The sequence below is a fragment of the Oryctolagus cuniculus genome, chromosome 11 (genome assembly GCF_051225735.1).
Source record: "Oryctolagus cuniculus isolate XC-2025 breed Fujian yellow rabbit chromosome 11, ASM5122573v1, whole genome shotgun sequence".
NCBI classification, from domain to species: domain Eukaryota; kingdom Metazoa; phylum Chordata; class Mammalia; order Lagomorpha; family Leporidae; genus Oryctolagus; species Oryctolagus cuniculus.
Window position 1 is genome coordinate 1,308,692 of NC_142877.1, and position 17,504 is coordinate 1,326,195.

General features: G+C 63.7%; 1 protein-coding gene across 4 annotated transcripts in view; it reads left to right on the top strand.

The window, feature by feature from the left end:
- Positions 1–17,504, top strand: part of TAF4 (TATA-box binding protein associated factor 4) — a 70,341-nt gene that overhangs the window by 35,784 nt on the left and 17,053 nt on the right. For 3 of the 4 annotated variants that reach the window (XM_089306943.1, XM_070051644.2, XM_070051646.2), the window contains 7 exons: positions 6,757–6,923; positions 7,937–8,056; positions 10,719–10,838; positions 11,602–11,724; positions 14,431–14,520; positions 15,427–15,672; positions 17,130–17,277. In XM_089306943.1, the coding sequence (XP_089163069.1) occupies positions 6,757–6,923; positions 7,937–8,056; positions 10,719–10,838; positions 11,602–11,724; positions 14,431–14,520; positions 15,427–15,672; positions 17,130–17,277 (1,014 nt within the window). The remainder of the gene's footprint in view (positions 1–6,756; positions 6,924–7,936; positions 8,057–10,718; positions 10,839–11,601; positions 11,725–14,430; positions 14,521–15,426; positions 15,673–17,129; positions 17,278–17,504) is intronic. The other variant, XM_070051647.2, reaches the window with a different exon arrangement.

The window sequence follows — 17,504 nt, forward strand, 5'->3', positions numbered from 1 at the left end:
ACCAGGAAGAAGCTCCTGGCTCCTGGCTTTAGTCTGGCCCGGGCCTGGGTATTGTGGTCATTTATGGGGGAGTGAACCATCGGATAGAAGATCTCTCTCTCTCTCTCTCTCTCGCCTTCTTTCTCTAACTCTGACTTTCAAATAAATAAAATAAATCTTTAAAAAAAGAAGGCAGAAAGTCCCCAGAGCTCCGTGGTCAGCTCTGGCAGTGTGCTCTCCTGATGGGTGTGCCGGTCCAGCCCAGGCCAGGGGCTGCCTGGGACAGGCCCTGGGAGGCCCAGGCCCTGGCGCAGCTCCCTCGCCGTGCTGTTGCTCCCGTGGGTGGTGGTTTGCTTGGCACAGACCGAATGGCCAAGGCTCTGCCTCCAGGCAGGCCTGACGGCGTGGTCGTCAGCACGCTCAGCACCCAGGACCCTCGCGCGGCGAGAGTGGGGGCAGATGCCTGGTTCCACAGCCCGCGAATCCTGTCCTGGTAGGCACCGTGTCTGGAGGGGGTGTGTGGATGAGGTTGCCAGTCGGAAGGTCAGGCGGCTGGGACTGTGCACGCGGGAGCCAGGCCGAGGGCCAGAAGTGCCTGTGTGGTGTCAGTGCTGGCCTGTGTGGTGTCAGTGCTGGCCTGTGTGGTGCTGTGTGGTGTCAGTGCTGGTCTGTGTGGTGTCAGTGCTGGTCTGTGTGGGCGTCAGTGCTGGCCTGTGTGGTGTCAGTGCTGGTCTGTGTGGTGTCAGTGCTGGTCTGTGTGGGCGTCAGTGCTGGCCTGTGTGGGTGTCAGTGCTGGCCTGTGTGGGTGTCAGTGCTGGCCTGTGTGGTGTCAGTGCTGGTCTGTGTGGTGTCAGTGCTGGTCTGTGTGGGCGTCAGTGCTGGCCTGTGTGGGTGTCAGTGCTGGCCTGTGTGGTGTCAGTGCTGGTCTGTGTGGTGTCAGTGCTGGTCTGTGTGGTGTCAGTGCTGGTCTGTGTGGTGCTGTGTGGTGTCAGTGCTGGTCTGTGTGGTGCTGTGTGGTGTCAGTGCTGGTCTGTGTGGTGTCAGTGCTGGTCTGTGTGGTGTCAGTGCTGGTCTGTGTGGTGTCAGTGCTGGCCTGTGTGGGCGTCAGTGCTGGTCTGTGTGGGTGTCAGTGCTGGCCTGTGTGGTGTCAGTGCTGGTCTGTGTGGTGTCAGTGCTGGTCTGTGTGGGTGTCAGTGCTGGTCTGTGTGGTGTCAGTGCTGGTCTGTGTGGTGCTGTGTGGTGTCAGTGCTGGTCTGTGTGGTGCTGTGTGGTGTCAGTGCTGGTCTGTGTGGTGTCAGTGCTGGTCTGTGTGGTGTCAGTGCTGGCCTGTGTGGGCGTCAGTGCTGGTCTGTGTGGGTGTCAGTGCTGGCCTGTGTGGGCGTCAGTGCTGGTCTGTGTGGTGTCAGTGCTGGTCTGTGTGGTGTCAGTGCTGGTCTGTGTGGTGCTGTGTGGTGTCAGTGCTGGTCTGTGTGGTGCTGTGTGGTGTCAGTGCTGGTCTGTGTGGTGTCAGTGCTGGCCTGTGTGGTGTCAGTGCTGGTCTGTGTGGGTGTCAGTGCTGGCCTGTGTGGGTGTCAGTGCTGGCCTGTGTGGTGTCAGTGCTGGCCTGTGTGGTGTCAGTGCTGGCCTGTGTGGTGTCAGTGCTGGTCTGTGTGGGCGTCAGTGCTGGTCTGTGTGGGCGTCAGTGCTGGCCTGTGTGGGCGTCAGTGCTGGTCTGTGTGGGCGTCAGTGCTGGCCTGTGTGGGCGTCAGTGCTGGCCTGTGTGGGTGTCAGTGCTGGCCTGTGTGGGTGTCAGTGCTGGCCTGTGTGGTGCTGTGTGGGTGTCAGTGCTGGCCTGTGTGGGTGTCAGTGCTGGCCTGTGTGGGCGTCAGTGCTGGCCTGTGTGGGTGTCAGTGCTGGCCTGTGTGGTGCTGTGTGGGTGTCAGTGCTGGTCTGTGTGGTGTCAGTGCTGGTCTGTGTGGGTGTCAGTGCTGGCCTGTGTGGTGTCAGTGCTGGCCTGTGTGTCGGTCGTCCTGGGCTGAGGTGCAGTGGGAAGGGTTCGTGACCAGAGGCCAGGGAGAGCCGGGTGCGGGTGGGACGCCGAGCCGCTGCCTGTGCGTGGTCCTGAGCTGGGGCCGGAGGCCCTGGAGGAGTTTGTGTGGCTTGCACGCCCCTGGGCCCCTGGGAGAAGTGCCCTGGGCTCTGGAGGGTGGGCGGCTGCTCTGTCCCTGGGGAGGCCTCTGCCTGCTGCCCCTCCACACGTGTGCACTTTAAAAGCCACCAGTAGACACTCCATACTCTGATTTAAAAACCTACTTTTTCACGATAAGGAAAAATAGAAAACGGCGAAGTCTTCCCCAGAAAGGAAGTTACGCTGTATTGGCTGTAATACCTTGGAGCTGCTGAAGAATGTTCAGTGGGGCCGTCACTGCGGCTCACTAGGCTAATCCTCCGCCTAGCGGCGCCGGCACACCGGGTTCTAGTCCCGGTTGGGGTGCCGGATTCTGTCCCGGTTGCCCCTCTTCCAGGCCAGCTCTCTGCTGTGGCCAGGGAGTGCAGTGGAGGATGGCCCAGGTGCTTGGGCCCTGCACCCCATGGGAGACCAGGAGAAGCACCTGGCTCCTGCCATCAGATTAGCGCGGTGCGCCGGCTGCAGCACGTCGGCCGCGGCGGCCATTGGAGGGTGAACCAACGGCAAAGGAAGACCTTTCTCTCTCTCTCTCTCTCTCTCTCTCACTGTCCACTCTGCCTGTCAAAAAAAAAAAATGTTCAGTGGAAGGGTGACGAGAACACGAGTCTGAGCAGTGACCCCCGCTCCTCACTGGGGGGGGGCACGTGGCCGTGGGAGCCACGGGCAGGCGAGGCTGCGAGGTGTCCCTCTTCCTGTGCCCCTGCGTTTTAGGCTTCCTGTGAGGAACGCTGGTTTCCATGCTGGGAAGGATTTACAATCATTAAGACACAAACCTCGAGGGCCCGGCGTGGTGACGCAGCGAGTAACGCCGCCGGTGCACGCGGGCATCCCGTGTGGGTGCCGGTGCGTATCCCGGCTGCTCCACTCCCAATCCAGCTCCCTGCTGTTGGCCTGGGAAAGCAGAGAAGATGGCCCAAGTGCTTGGGGCCCTGCACCCACCGGGGAGACCTGGAAGAAGCTCCTGGCTCAGCCCTGGCCCTTGCAGCCATCTGGGGAACGAACCAGCGGACGGAAGAGCGCTTTTTCTGTTGCTCTTTCAAATAAATTTAAAAAAAAAAAAAAAAAGTAAATAAAGGACACAAATGCGAGCTGTTGCTGTCTGCCAGATCTCACTCGTGACGCCTGCTTGTGTTCCGTGGTGTCCTGCGCCTGGAGGATCAGGAGAGCAGGCCGGCCGGGGGTTCAGGTGTCGATGGCCCTGGGCCCAGGCCCGGGGTTGGCTGGTCGTGGTGTTGCTGTTTTCCTCCCTGGCTCCAGGGCTGGATGCACAGAGCTCATGTGGCAGGTGTCGTCCTGGGACCGTCTTGCCTGCCCTGTGGGTTCTTACTGTGTGTGTAGCGAACCACCCAGCATGGGGATCCGAGTGTCAACAAACGGTTCTGCCCACTCCATGGTGTCCTGTTTCTAAACTAGGGTTAGGATCACACCTGGCTGGTCACATGACGGCGCTCATCCCGAGCCGTCGCACTGGGCAGCTGCCCGCAGGCGGGACGCGTGGCCGGCCCCCTCTCAAGGCCTTCCTTCTCACATTCCCGTGTTACATGTTGGGACAGGTGCCTGAACAGGAACCTGGGGTTGTTTACCGTTTGAAGCGAGTGCTTGTCACCAGCGTTGACAAGAGCCAGAGCTGTGATGATGTCACCGAATCGCAGCCGTGCACTCTCGGGGTGGGCACACGAGTGTGTCTTGTTAGGATGAGTGACTGATGCTGTAGCTACACCTGCTGTGTGCCTCGGTGTGCCCTTGGCTGGCAGTGATGCGGCTGCGGCTCAGGAAGCGCTCTCACCGGCCGTTGAGTACAGGTGTGTCCTCGCCCTGCGGCTCGTTTCCTGCCAGCCGTGTATCCTGTACAAGAGAGGGTAAGCCGCCTGTTTGGAGTCCTGCGGCTGTTCTGGTAGGCTATAGGGTCCTTTTCCAACTCATACCCTGACCATAGACACAGGCCCTGCCCGGGTGCCCTGACCCTATGCGCACACACACACACACACACAGTGTGTCTGACCGTAGACACAGGCCCTGCCCTGGTGCCCTGACCCCGTGCACACACACACACAGTGTGTCTGACCGTAGACACAGGCCCTGCCCTGGTGCCCTGACCCTGTGCACGCACACACAGTGTGTCTGACCAAGACACAGGCCCTGCCCGGGTGCCCTGACCCTTTGCACACACACACACACAGTGTGTCTTACTGTAGACACAGGCCCTGCCCGGGTGCCCTGACCCCGTGCACACACACACACAGTGTGTCTGACCGTAGACACAGGCCCTGCCCGGGTGCCCTGACCCTGTGCACACACACACTGTGTGTCTGACCAAGACACAGGCCCTGCCCGGGTGCCCTGACCCTTTGCACACACACACACAGTGTGTCTTACTGTAGACACAGGCCCTGCCCGGGTGCCCTGACCCTGTGCACGCACACACAGTGTGTCTGACCGTAGACACAGGCCCTGCCCGGGTGCCCTGACCCCGTGCACACACACACACAGTGTGTCTGACCGTAGACACAGGCCCTGCCCGGGTGCCCTGACCCCGTGCACACACACACACAGTGTGTCTGACCGTAGACACAGGCCCTGCCCGGGTGCCCTGACCCTGTGCACACACACAGTGTGTCTGAGGACCCAGCAACGCAGCAGGGCATACCACTCTCCCGGTCCCCTGGTGTCCACCCCCCAGCGACCTGCCTGTCGCTGGTCCTGGCTGCTCCTAGGGGCCTCGGCGCACTGTGCAGGCTGCGGTTGGGCTGCAGCACTCAGGCAGCCTTTGGCAGGTGGAGGAGGGTGCCCTGGGGGTGTGGCGGGGCTTTGGGAGCGAGGAGCTCCGTGGTCTCGGTGTTCCGCAGGCCTCCAGCAATGTGGCCGGGTCCTGCCTGCGAAGCCTTCGACGGCTCTCAGGAGCCTGTGGCTATCATTTCTTCTAAAGCAGATTGTATATTCTCAGGGGTCAAAGGTCCGAAGATGAAGTATCTTGGGTTGGATCCTGGAACAGACAAAGGACATTAATGGGATAAAGTCCGGAGTTTAGTCAGCAGCAGCGTGCTTGTTAATTTCTTCGAGTTGACAAATGCAGCACCCCTGGGCGTGTCCGCAGACACTGGCCCTGTCTGACATAACACCACTCGCACTCTGTTGACGTTGTAACCGTGTTGCTGTTTCATGCCTGTCTGCAGTATGCCCTTGAACGTGTGTGGGGTGATTTTCCAAGTGGAGAGACTGCTGGTGACGAAAGCGCGGCCACAGCTTCTGTTGGCTGGCACGGCACGGGGGTCCCAGAGCTGCCCTCCCTGCTGTGCCCTGGGTGCTGCCCTGTGCCACGTGTCCACTTCCGAGCTGTCTTCAGGTGGGGGAGCAGGCTGGCCTGGGAAGGCTCTGTGCAGTGCGAGGTTGCAGCTCTGAACCCCTGGGGTGCAGGGATGGTTTCCGGGGTGTCATCAGGTCTCCTTCTCTGGGGCCCAGCTTGAGTGTGCACTGCGGGGGGTGGTCGTGGCCGCCCCGTGGCCCACACCTAGGCTGGTGACTGCAGGGCCGATGCGAGGTGCTGTCTGCTGAGACGGATCTCCTGGGCGTCGGACGCGCACGGACACAGCGCTGAAGGGTGCGGTGGTGGCGGCGTTGGGCCTGCGAGACCTGTCGAGGACTCACTGGATTTGCAGCAGCTGGGTTTGGGGTTGATTGGTTTCGGTGTGGTCTGTTTAGAAAGGGATATTTCTTAGTAGGCATAAACTGGATTTTTTGGATCGAGAATTTTCGAGGCGAGCCTGTTGTCATTGCTCGATGCCGTGATGGGTTTTGAGAGCCCAGATGGGGCAGACCTCTGGGCTTGCTCTGCGGCTCACGAGACGCCGGGGGCGTCCTCAGGGGGCACGCAGCCTCCCGGGCATCTCTGGCGTGGCCGGCACGTGACACGGTGCTCTGGGACCACGGCAGGCCGCATCCCGGGGCCTTGCTTCTCAGCTGGGCTGTGGTGGGGCCCGGCTGCCTGCCAGGCTCCGCTGAGGCCGAGCGTGGGGTGAGCTCGTGCCGCTTCAGCCCCGGCTCAGCCGTGGGAAGTCCAGGGTGAGCGCTGCACACCCTGTGCTGCGAGTGGAGCCTGAGCTGGAGTGAGCGTCGCTCCTGGCTGGAGGGGTTTGCTTCCCCACGACTTGAAGACCTAAGAGGGCATGTGGTTGTCTCTGCCCTGGAGGCTCGCGTCCCAGCGTGGTGCCGTGTGCAGGGCCAGCCGTGGCTCAGGAGGCGCGCAGGGGGCAGCACCCCCCCCCCCCCCGTGTGGTGCGGACGTCGAGGGTGCAGGTTGGGGCAGCTCTGGTCTGTAGCAATGTGACTCGGAGAGGGGGTGTCCCGAGGGCCGCGTCTCCGCGTCCAGGCCAGGTACTCTCACTGGCTGATGCTGCCACCCTGTGAACCGGGCCAGCTCTGGGCAGCGCGGCTGTGAGCACCGGGCTGTCTCGGTGGTGGAGGGCGGGGCTGCGGGGCGGACGGTGGCAGTGGCAGGGTCACCCTGCTCAGCGCCCTGGCTTTTTCGCGGAGGAAAGTCCCTTGCTCTTTGGCTGTCCGGGGCGGGCTAGGCGGGGGTGCGCTTCCTGACGCTGCTCTCCTTTGTCCCCCAGGAATGGTCCTTGTGCGCAGCGAGAACGGGCAGCTGCTAATGATCCCTCAGCAGGCCCTGGCCCAGATGCAGGCTCAGGCCCACGCCCAGGCCCAGCCTCAGAGCACCATGGCGCCCCGCCCTGCAACCCCCACAAGTGCCCCTCCTGTCCAGATCTCCACCGTACAGGTGAGTGCCCGTGTGCGCCGAACACCTGCCTCCCCCGCCCCTCCCCTGCTCCCCACCACCACACACAGCCAGGCTGTCCCAAGTGAGCAAGGGGCGTTGGGCGACTGCCCCTCACTGCCAGGGAGGCCCAGGCATGGCTGGACTCTGGCCGGCCAGGTGGGGTTGGAGCAGCCACCCTGGCTCCGTGCCTGCTCTTTGTGCCTCGGCTGTAGAGTGGGGATCACGGGTGTACGTAGCTGCCAGGACTCTCGGGTGCTGGGCGTGGAGAGTGCGGGGCGGTGGAGTGGAGTGAGCGGGTGTGTGCCGAGAGCAGGCAAGCAGCGTGAGCGCCTCAGGGCCACGTTCAAGGGCCCCCCCACCGTCTCGGCTGGAGGGCTGCAGGTCCCTCCTGGCTTGCAGGGGACGACGGCGCCTGGTGTTGGAGCAGAGGCCCTGCCTGCCCTCTGCCCTGGCGCGTGCCACACGCTGCCGGCGGCCACCCGTCTCCTGGTGCGTGGTCCGCCAGCTTCCTGTCCCGCCACATCAGCTGTTTGCCTCGAGTTCACGCCTCCGTCCTGTGGACAGCTGTGTGCCTGCTGCGGGCTGTGGAGAGCCCGTATCTGTGCCAGCGTGGTGTCCCCGTGGTCGGGGGGGCTTGTCTGCGAGGGAGACGCTGATGGATGAGGCCTGTGCGTGCACGTTGGCTGTGGGCTGTGCGCATCGCCGTAGTCTCCTCAGATGGACGTCGCCTGTTCGGGTCGAGACGTCTCCCTCCGGGGTGGGCCCAGCTTCCTGGCCGTACGGATGCGTGCCTTCTCCAGAGACCGCGCAGGGGTCTGGGCACTCCCTACGGAAGTTGGAGAGGCTCTCTGCCTCCTGCCACGGGGAGGGCACGTGAGATTGTGGCTGGGCTTGTGGCCCTGGAGTGTCCTCGTTACGTGTCAGGATTGGGGTCTTTGTGCGGTGGAACCTGGGGTTGCGTTTTCTTGGCTTGCAGCTTGTTTTAGACGACACGGCCTTCCCTTGTTTGGCAGGCACCTGGGACACCTCTCATTGCACGGCAGGTGACCCCCACGACCATAATTAAGCAAGTGTCTCAGGCCCAGACGACGGTACAGTCCACTACAACCCTACAGCGCTCCCCTGGCGTCCAGGTAAGACAGCCGCTGGGCCGCGGAGCCCGCTGCTCTCTGACGGGTGGGGCTCTCCGTGGGTTGCTGCAGGGTTATCGGTACTGACGCGGGCTCGGAGGGCTCCCACGAAGAGAGAGCTCTGAGAACAGGGCTACGTGATGGCTGAGGTTGCACAGCACTCAGGAAGCTCCGCTGTGCCTGGAGGGATGACTAACACGCCTTACGATGCAGGTTTATTCTAGGGACTCATTTATTTATTTATTTATTTGAAAGGCAGAGAGAGAGAGGTCTTCCATCTGCTGGGCTGGTCTGAAGTCAGGAGCCAGGAGCTTCTTCTGGGTCTCCCATGTGGGTTCAGGGACCCAAGCACTTGGGCCATCTTCCACTGCTTTCCCAGGCCACAGCAGAGAGCTGGATGAGAAGTGGAGCAGCCGGGACCTAAACCGGTGCCCATATGGGATGCCAGCGCTGCAGGCGGCGGCTTTGCCCGCTATATCACAGCGCCGGCCCCAGAAATTGTTTTAATATTTGAAAGGCAGTGGGGTGGTTGGAGGGATGGAGAGAGCCACAGAGAGATCTTCCACCTGCTGGTTCATTCTATAAAGTCCTGTATCAGCCTAGGCTGGATCAGGCTGAAGCCAGGATCTAGGAATCCCATGGGGGGGTGGGGACCCAACCTGCTGCCTCCCAGGTGTGCTTTGGCAGGAAGCTGGGATTAGAAGCAGAGCCAGGACTTGGACCTGGCACTGTGACATGGGATGCTGCCACACAGTGCCACGCCTGTCCCCGGCGTCACCTTGCTGATGAGGTAGGTCTGGGTGAGAGGTGCCAAAGTGCAGGCAGTTTCTGTGGCTGGGCCTGTTGCCCTGAGGTCACGGTGAGTGTCGTGTGCCCAGCCTGGTGGTACGTGTGCCTCTCAGCGTGCCTCTCCTGCTCTCACGGGCCGGGCCGGGCTCTGGAGCTTGCTCCTGGTCTCGCCATGCTGGGCCCTGCGCTCCTCTTCTCCACACCCCCCCCATGGGCCTTGGTTTTTAAAAGCTCGTTACGCTGTTGTGGGGCACAGCTGGCCTCTGTCCTGGTGACTGCTGCTCCTGGCAGCTCAGCCACGGCCACTGGGGCCAGGAGAAGAGTTTGCACGCTGGGCTTGCCGGCCCCTCTGCCGGGGACGGAACCCTCGTGCCCTGGAGGGAGGCCCTCCTCGCGTGCCGCCTTGCCCATCGTCTTGGCCCGGCTGCCCGCCACTTCCCGAGAGGACCCTGATGGGGCGAGGCGCCAGGGCTCTTTCCTGTCACGCCCGAGTGGTCATTTCCCTGTGCAGGCAGGGAGGGTGACGGTTGTGACCGAGGGCCCGTGCGGGTTGTGTGGCGTCAGGAGCATGCGTGTGGCAGGCAGGGCTCCGCAGAGGCCTCGTGGTTCTGCCCCCGTGGGGAGATGCACCTGGCCGGGCAGTTACTGCCGTTTTCTGAGAAGTTGACAAAGTTTTGTATCACATTGTGTGACGATGCGTTTACTAAGGTTGGTGGAGGCGGTCTGGTGTGGTTTGGGGGGTCACATAAATTCGAATGAGAAAGCCCAGCAGTGGCCATTTGGGGCAGCAGTGAGACCCAGCCTGGGGTCACCCTGGGAGGCAGCAGTCATGGCCCGAAACGCGGGCCCCTGCCACCCGTGTGGGAGACCTGTGGAGTACCTGGTGTGTGGCTTTAACCTGGCACAGCCCTGGCTATGGGGGCACTTGTGGAGTAAACCGGCAGACGGGCGATCTCTGTCTCTCTGCCTTCCAAATGAGTTAGATAAATACATTTTAAAATGAGTAATATTAATAGAAATAATCAAGCTCGCGGAGGGCAGGATGACTTGTGGGTATTTCTGGGGCCAGAAGCAGCCTGGCTGCCCCTCCCCTCCTGCGGAGGCTGCCCGCTGTGTTCGGCACTCGGTGTTCCGCAGTTGGAAGGTGACGGCTGCGGTGAGGGGACACCCAGACTCGGGGAAGCCCGCAGGCCTGCGGGAGTTGCAGTTCAGCTGCTCGGGCTGCGGGGGGCGCTCCCGGGGCTGCACTGCCCGCTGCTTTCAGAGTGCAGAAGAGCACTGTTCTGAAGGATTGGAAAGGGAGAATGCGGTCAACTTTAGGTTTGGAAATTGGGAAGACACTGGCTTAGGGATCATTTCTGCAGAGCGGGGGTCGCAGGGGCTTGACCCTGGCAGCAGCTTGATCAGCTTGGGGGCAGTTTGAGGTCTCCCTGCCCATCTGCTCAGCAAATGCTCATTTGTTCAGCCGAGTGGTGGCCCCGCCAGGACCTGGTTCTTTCGTTTCTGAGATGGGGATCGGGGTTGGCTCTCGGTTCACACCCGTGTGACTGTGTGATCAGTTTCTACAGACCAGGGCCTTCCCAGGGCTGGGCTTTGCTGAGGCAGGTGCATGGGAGACTCTCCTAGGCACTCGGTGCTGCGGTCCTCAGAGGCCTGGCTCTGCCCGCGGGTCAGCGGAGCCATCTCGGGTGGCTCGGGGGGTTTGTCCAGGCAGCGGGTACTTGTTCAGCTGGCCTGAGAGCTCTGGCCCTGCCCCAGCAGGTGGCTGGGCCCTCAGCCATCTGGGTTTCTTGCCTCTGTGGGAGGAGAGGCTGGCGTCTCCCTTGGCCGGTCGGGGGCGGGCGATGCATTCACCTTGTGTTTTGGGCTCTTGCAGCCTCAGCTCGTCCTGGGGGGCGCTGCCCAGACGACTGCCCTGGGGACAGCAGCTGCCGTTCAAACAGGAACGCCTCAGCGACCCGTGCCCGGCGCGACCGCCACCTCCACAGCTGCCACGGTAGGAGCTGCTGCTTCCCACGGCGCCAGGCGCTGCGCCACCTCCCGAGGCCAGCTGCAGTCAGTGCCGTCTGGGTCGTGACGTTAGGGGCCCGAGGGTCCTGTTCCTGCCAGCTCAGACCATGGACTGGTGCGGGGCAGGGGGCACAGGGGACCTCAGTGTGGAAGTGCATGGGGAGGGTGCAGGGCAGGGTCCGGGTGGCAAAGGCCTAGCCAGAGGCGCTGCAGGCAGCACGCGTGGCTGCGCCGCCGGGCCGCGTCTGTGCCACACGGCCACTCTGCCTGCGCCCTCGCCGGTCCTCAGCCAGAGCGGGGTCCTGCCTACTCGGCCCTTGCCGGTCCTCAGCCAGAGCGGGGTCCTGCCGGACTCGGCCCTTGCTGGTCCTCAGCCAGAGCGGGGTCCTGCCTACTCGGCCCTCGCCGGTCCTCAGCCAGAGCAGGGTCCTGCCGGACTTGGCCCCCGCTCTGTTTCTTTGCTGAGTTGCGTCGTTTTAGCGCCTGCGTCGTCGCCTGTGTCCACGGAGGCAGGCGTCCGTCCGTCTTTGCGATAACGCCTCGTAGGCTCATCGTGGTCCCTGGGCTGAGGGAGAGGTGCCCGCGGTGCCCTCTGGGCGGGGCGGGGCTGCCCGTCTGGCAGGGCCGGTTGTGCGTGCCCAGCGGCAGGGTTTGGAGAAGACGCACACGTGTCTTCTGTGCCTGCGCGTGTTTCGGTCGAACCAGGGGCTTCCGTGACTTCCTCACTCGTCTTTTTTACCCTAATCCAGGAAACCATGGAAAACGTGAAGAAATGTAAGAATTTTTTGTCTACATTGATAAAACTGGCTTCGTCTGGCAAACAGTCCACAGAGACAGCAGCGAACGTGAAAGAGCTGGTGCAGAATTTACTGGTAAGAACCTGCCCGAGGTTCCCTTGGCCTGGGGCGCAGCCCCGTGACACAGGGCAGCCACCTGTGCCGAGGACGGGCGTGGCAGTGAGACCTGCCCGAGGAGCAGGGCCGCCCTGACCCTGCCCCCGCCGCCCCGTGGCGCCCTGTGGGCCGCCGTCTCCCGCTGAGTGTGCTGGTTCACAGTCGGACAGGCGCCCGGCGCGCCAGGGGCCGTGCGGGAGGCCGTGTCCCTGCCTCTGCCGAAGGCTGCCTTTCAAGGTGTCCACCTCTCGCTTCCCTCCCTCGTTCTTTCACCTGCTTTCCAGTGGAGAGGTTCAAGTGTGTACAGAGTGGGCAGAGGACTCCAGGAGCCCCGATGTCCCCATTGCCAGCCCCTGCCCGGGCCCCAGGCCCTGCCTGCCTGCCTGCCCGCCTGCAGTCCAGGTGGTGTTGGGCCGCGAGGGCCGCCGGGGCTCGTTTCGCCGCCGTCTCGAAGCTGCTGTCTGCTGACAGCGCCACTCAGGAGGGGTTCCCCACAGCTGTGCACCCCTTGGCTCTTGGTCCTGCTGCTGGTGGAGTTCGTGGGTGCTCCAGATGCAGGTTGGAGCCCGTCCTGCCGCCCTTGCTCCGCGCTGAGTCCAGCAGCTGCTGTCCTGGGCTGTGCTCTTGTCAAGGCTGCCGGCAGCCCCTCTGTCCCTCCTTCTGTGACATCTTGTAGCCCTGGGCGCTGCCAGCGACCCTGCTCACCACACCGTCACGCAGGGCTGGGTTTGGCTGCCGGCAGTGGCAGCCCAGGAAGATGGGCTCACGTCGGACATGCTTGTTCCTCCTCTTGGGATGTTCCTGCGAGGTGCCCGTCTGCCCTCTCGGAGTCCTGAAGGTGGGGGCCTCCGGGCAGGTGCGTGCCAGCGGCCCCCGCTGAGGCTCCAGCAAGAGCCAGACTCCTCCTCGTCCTCTCCAACCGAATCCTGTTTATGAACGGCACTCTGCGTCCTGGGTCAGAATCAGGGCCCGGTCTCTGCCCGTGTCTACTGAGGTCTACAACAGCCTGGTCTCTGCCCGTGTCCACGCTGTGGTCTGGATGGCCGGTCTCTCTGCCCGTGTCCACGCTGTGGTCTGGACAGCCGGTCTCTGCCCGTGTCCATGCTGTGGCCTGGACGGCTGGTCTCTGCCTGTGTCCACACTGTGGCCTGAATGGCCGGTCTCTATGCCCGTGTCCACGCTGTGGTCTGCACAGTCGGTCTCTGCCCGTGTCTACACTGTGGCCTGGACGGCCAGTCTCTGCCCGTGTCTACTCTGAGGTCTACAACAGCCTGGTCTCTGCCCGTGTCCACGCTGTGGTCTGGACGGCCGGTCTCTGCCCGTGTCCACACTGTGGTCTGGACTGCTGGTCTCTCTGCCTGTGTCCACGCTGTGGTCTGGACGGCTGGTCTCTCTGCTTGTGTCCACGCTGTGGTCTGGACGGCCGGTCTCTGCCCGTGTCCACACTGTGGTCTGGACTGCTGGTCTCTCTGCCTGTGTCCATGCTGTGGTCTGGACGGCTGGTCTCTCTACCCGTGTCCACACTGTGGTCTGCACAGCCGGTCTCTGCCCGTGTCCACGCTGTGGTCTGGACGGCCGGGGTCTCTGCCTGTGTCCATGCTGTGGTCTGGACGGCTGGTCTCTGCCCGTGTCCACGCTGCTGTTGCCAGGGGTCTTGTGTTTTCTGCTGCCCACCCCCCCCCCCCCCCGAGTTCCTGAGAGCAGCCGGCTCCGTGTGGTCCAGTTCCTGCCCATCTCGCTTTTCTCCCCTGTTTCCACCAAACTTCCTGTAATTTCTTGAGCAAAATTTTTTTTTTTAAAGATTTAATTTTATTTGAAAGTCAGATTTACACAGAGAGAGAAGGAGAGGCAGAGAGAGAGAGAAAGGTCTTCGGCCACTGGTTCACTCCCCAGTTGGCCACAATGGCCGGAGCTGCACCAGTCCGAAGCCAGGAGCCAGGAGCTTCCACACGGGGGCGGGGGCCAAGGGCCTGGGCCATCTTCCACTGCTTTTCTACACCACAGCAGAGAGCTGGATCGGAAGGGGGGCAGCCAGGACCCCAGCCGGTACCCATAGGCACCGCAGGCGGCGGCCTTAGCTGCCACACCACACACGGCCCCCTGGGCTCTCTCGCTTCCTCTGTGCGCGGCTGGCCCCTCGAGGACCTTGCGGGTGTGGTAGCGTTGTTCCCTCCCGAGAGGCGCCCTGACCCCCCAGCTCACTGTGCTGACCTTGAGCGTGGAGCCGTCCCCGCAGAGTTGCCGGTGCTGAGGGGCTTGCTCAGCCCTGAGCGAACGCCTAGACACGGGCAGACGCCTCGTGGCCCCCAGCCGGGGCGCGCTGGTGTGCGGGGGGCGGCCCTGGCCTGGGTGCCCAGGGGTCTGGGCGTGTCGGGAGAGACGTGTGCGGGAGGTCTGCCACCGCGGGGTTTCAGCCTGGCTACGTGTGCGGGAGGTCTGCTCCCGCGGGGTTTCAGCCTGGCTACGTGTGCGGGAGGTCTGCTCCCGCGGGGTTTCAGCGTGGCTACGTGTGCGGGAGGTCTGCTCCCGTGGGGTTTCAGCGTGGCTACGTGTGCGGGAGGTCTGCTCCCGCGGGGTTTCAGCCTGGCTACGTGTGCGGGAGGTCTGCTCCCGCGGGGTTTCAGCCTGGCTACGTGTGCGGGAGGTCTGCTCCCGCGGGGTTTCAGCCTGGCTTTTCTCTTTCAGGATGGAAAAATCGAAGCAGAAGATTTCACTAGCAGGTTATACCGCGAACTCAACTCCTCACCTCAACCTTACCTTGTGCCTTTCCTGAAGGTAATCAGCAGGGGGCAGTGCGAGGCCCTGCGGGGCGCAGGCGCGGGGTGCTCGCTCAGCCAGGCTTTCCTGCGGCGGGAGCCGTCGCTGGCGCGGGCTCTGCGCTGCTTCGGAAGAGGCGGCTTGGGGCGGCTTGGGGCGGCTTGGGGCGGCTTGGGGCGGCTTGGCCCAGCAGGGCGGGGTCTGCCCAGGGAGGGCCTCTTGTCCCAGCACTGAGTCTACAGTGCTTTTTGTTCTTTAATGAAGAGCTCCCCTTAACTTCCTTTTTCTTTTTTTTTTTTATTTGAGAGGCAGATGGAGCTCTCGCAGCTGCTGCTTCGCCCACGGCAGCTGTGGCTGGGCCGAGCGGAGCGCAGTCTGGGTCTCCCACGTGGCGGGGCAGAGACCAGGCGTTGGGGTCTTCACCTCCCCGTTGTGCCCGCACCCCAGCGTGTGTGCATGAGCAGGGAGCTGGACTGGGAGTGGGGCTGGGGCCTCAGCCGGCCGCTCTGATAGCGCGCGGGCGTCTTAACACCTGCCCGACTCCTACCCTGGTGCTGCTGCTTTTTGGTTCTTGTGTTTTGAACGACTTATTTTATTTACTTTGAAGGACAGAGTTAGGGGACGGGGGTTTGGGGTGGATCTTCCATCTGCTGGTTCACTCCCCAGATGACTGCAATGGCTAAGGCTGGGCTGAGCTGGAGCCAGGAGCTTCCTCCTGGTCTCCGTGTGGGTGCAGGGGCCCAAGCACTGGGCCAACCTCCACTGCCTTCCCAGGCCACAGCAGAGAGTGGACTGGAAGCAGGGCAGGCAGAGTGGGATGCTGGTGCCGCAGGCGGAGGCGCAGCCGACTGCACCACAGCACTGGCCCGTGTCCGGCTGCCGCGCGCGCCGCTCCCTGACCCCTGTGCCTGTCTTTCCGCCCAGAGGAGCTTACCCGCCTTGCGACAGCTGACGCCGGACTCCGCAGCCTTCATCCAGCAGAGCCAGCAGCAGCCGCCTCCCGCCTCGCAGGCCACCACCGCGCTCACGGCCGTGGTTCTGAGCAGCTCCGTGCAGCGCACGGCTGGGAAGACGGCGGCCACCGTGACCAGCACCCTGCAGCCCCCCGTCATCAGCCTCACGCAGCCCACGCAGGTCGGCGTGGGCAAGCAGGCGCAGCCCGCCCCGCTGGTACGAAGTGCAAGGCCCACCTGCCCTGCAGCCAGCTCGGCCGGCTTCTCAGTGAGGGTGGAAGGTGGGGGCCGGGCTGGGGTCTGCTATCGCGCTGCTCGGCAGTGGAGTGAGGGCGTGGGCTCCGCCCCGCTGGCGTGGGCGTGGTCAGCGGTGTTCATGTGTTAAAGGAACCACACATGGTGGTGATGACTCCCGGCAGCCTTCCTCTGTGGTCAGGAGTGATGGCCCTGGACTCGTGGGGCAGGGGCCTGTGGCCATAGTTGTGGGTCCACGTGTTTTGTAGTGTAGGGAGCCGTGGCTGCTGGCACGTGGTTCATCCACGCAGCCCCGGCCCGAGGAAGGATGTGTGGGTGGAGGCAGTAGGCAGAGTGGGCTCACCAGATGCTCATGTAGTTTTTCCGAGGTGTCCAGGGGCCTTCTTCCTCGTGGACTAAAGTGCTGTGGGCTCCCAGGCCCCACGAGAGGCCGCACCGTACGCGGGACCCAGTGCCCGCGGGCCTCGTCTCCCAGCTGAAAGTCTCCCAGGTTTCTGCTGTTGACGGAGAGTGAGGGGAGCAGGGTGGGGCACGTGGGGAGGAAGTGTGGGCCCCGGAGTGCTGAGGCCTCTGCACAGGGTGGGAGGGGGGCGGCAGCTGGCGGCGCCTAACGCTGAGGGCAGCGCTGGCCGGAGCAGCCTGTGCGCGCGGCACGGAGGCGAGCGTGTCCACCAGCTGCTTGCTGGGAGTCGGGTTTCTCGCGAGGCTCTGACCCCGGCACCGGGGTGCGCGTCTGGGCCTCGCTGCCCGCTGCAAGTGCTGAGGGCCGTGCGCTGAGTGACGCACAGCCCTAGCGGCAGAGCAAAGCCTGGGCTGCCCGCGGCTCCTCTGCCAGCGCCCTGGTGCCAGGTGTCCCCGCCAGGCGCCTCGGTGAGACAGGCGGTTCTCTGAGACGCCAGGCTCCGTGGGTTGAGGTCGGGCTGTGTGGAGCTGAGCCGTGTGGTTTTCAGTGGGGGTCAGGGTCTCTGTCCTAGGGCAGGGTCCAGGACTCAAGGCAGTGGGCAGTGGAGCTCCTGGAAGGGCAGGGAAGACAGCTGGGGAGGGCTGGGGGGAACCGGCCATGTGGGCGCTTTAGGGCCACCTGAAGGCAGGACTCCTCCCGCTGCCCCGCAGGATGAGAGGAGGGGAAACAGCGCATGGCTGCCAGGCGACGATGGCCGGGAGCAGCCTCTGAGCTCATGTCACACTGTGTCCCCTCACGGCCCCCGGCCCAGCCTCAGGCGGGGAATGCGCCAGGCTCGCTGTGGTGCCCGCCGGGGGTGCCGCCCCGCCCTGGCCCCTCAGAGCTGCATGTGCAGGGTGCTCCTGCAGGTCTCGCCTGGGGCGGCGTGTGCACGTGAGGGGAAGGGCTCTCCTGGGGACCAGGACCCCACGGCCCCGGCAGCAGAGCGTTCACCGCCCTCCCCGGCTCTGCCTCAGGTGATCCAGCAGCCCCCGAAGCCAGGAGCCCTGATCCGGCCCCCGCAGGTGACGTTGACGCAGACGCCCATGGTCGCCCTGCGGCAGCCTCACAGCCGGATCATGCTGACCACGCCCCAGCAGATCCAGCTGAACCAGCTGCAGCCAGGTGAGGCCCGGGCAGGAGTCGAGCAGCGCCAGCTCCCGGAGGAGCGCGTGCGCCGGTGCCGGTGCCGGTGCCGCTCTCGGCGCCTTTACAGACGCTTTGCATTGGTCGCTGCTGGTTTGTCCTAGATGATTCTGCACCCACAGAGTCCAGGAGATGACCTTGTAACTGTAGCTCAGACTCAGCCAGAGCTCCCGCTGGGCGAGGAGCGTCTCCCGCTGGGCCGCGAG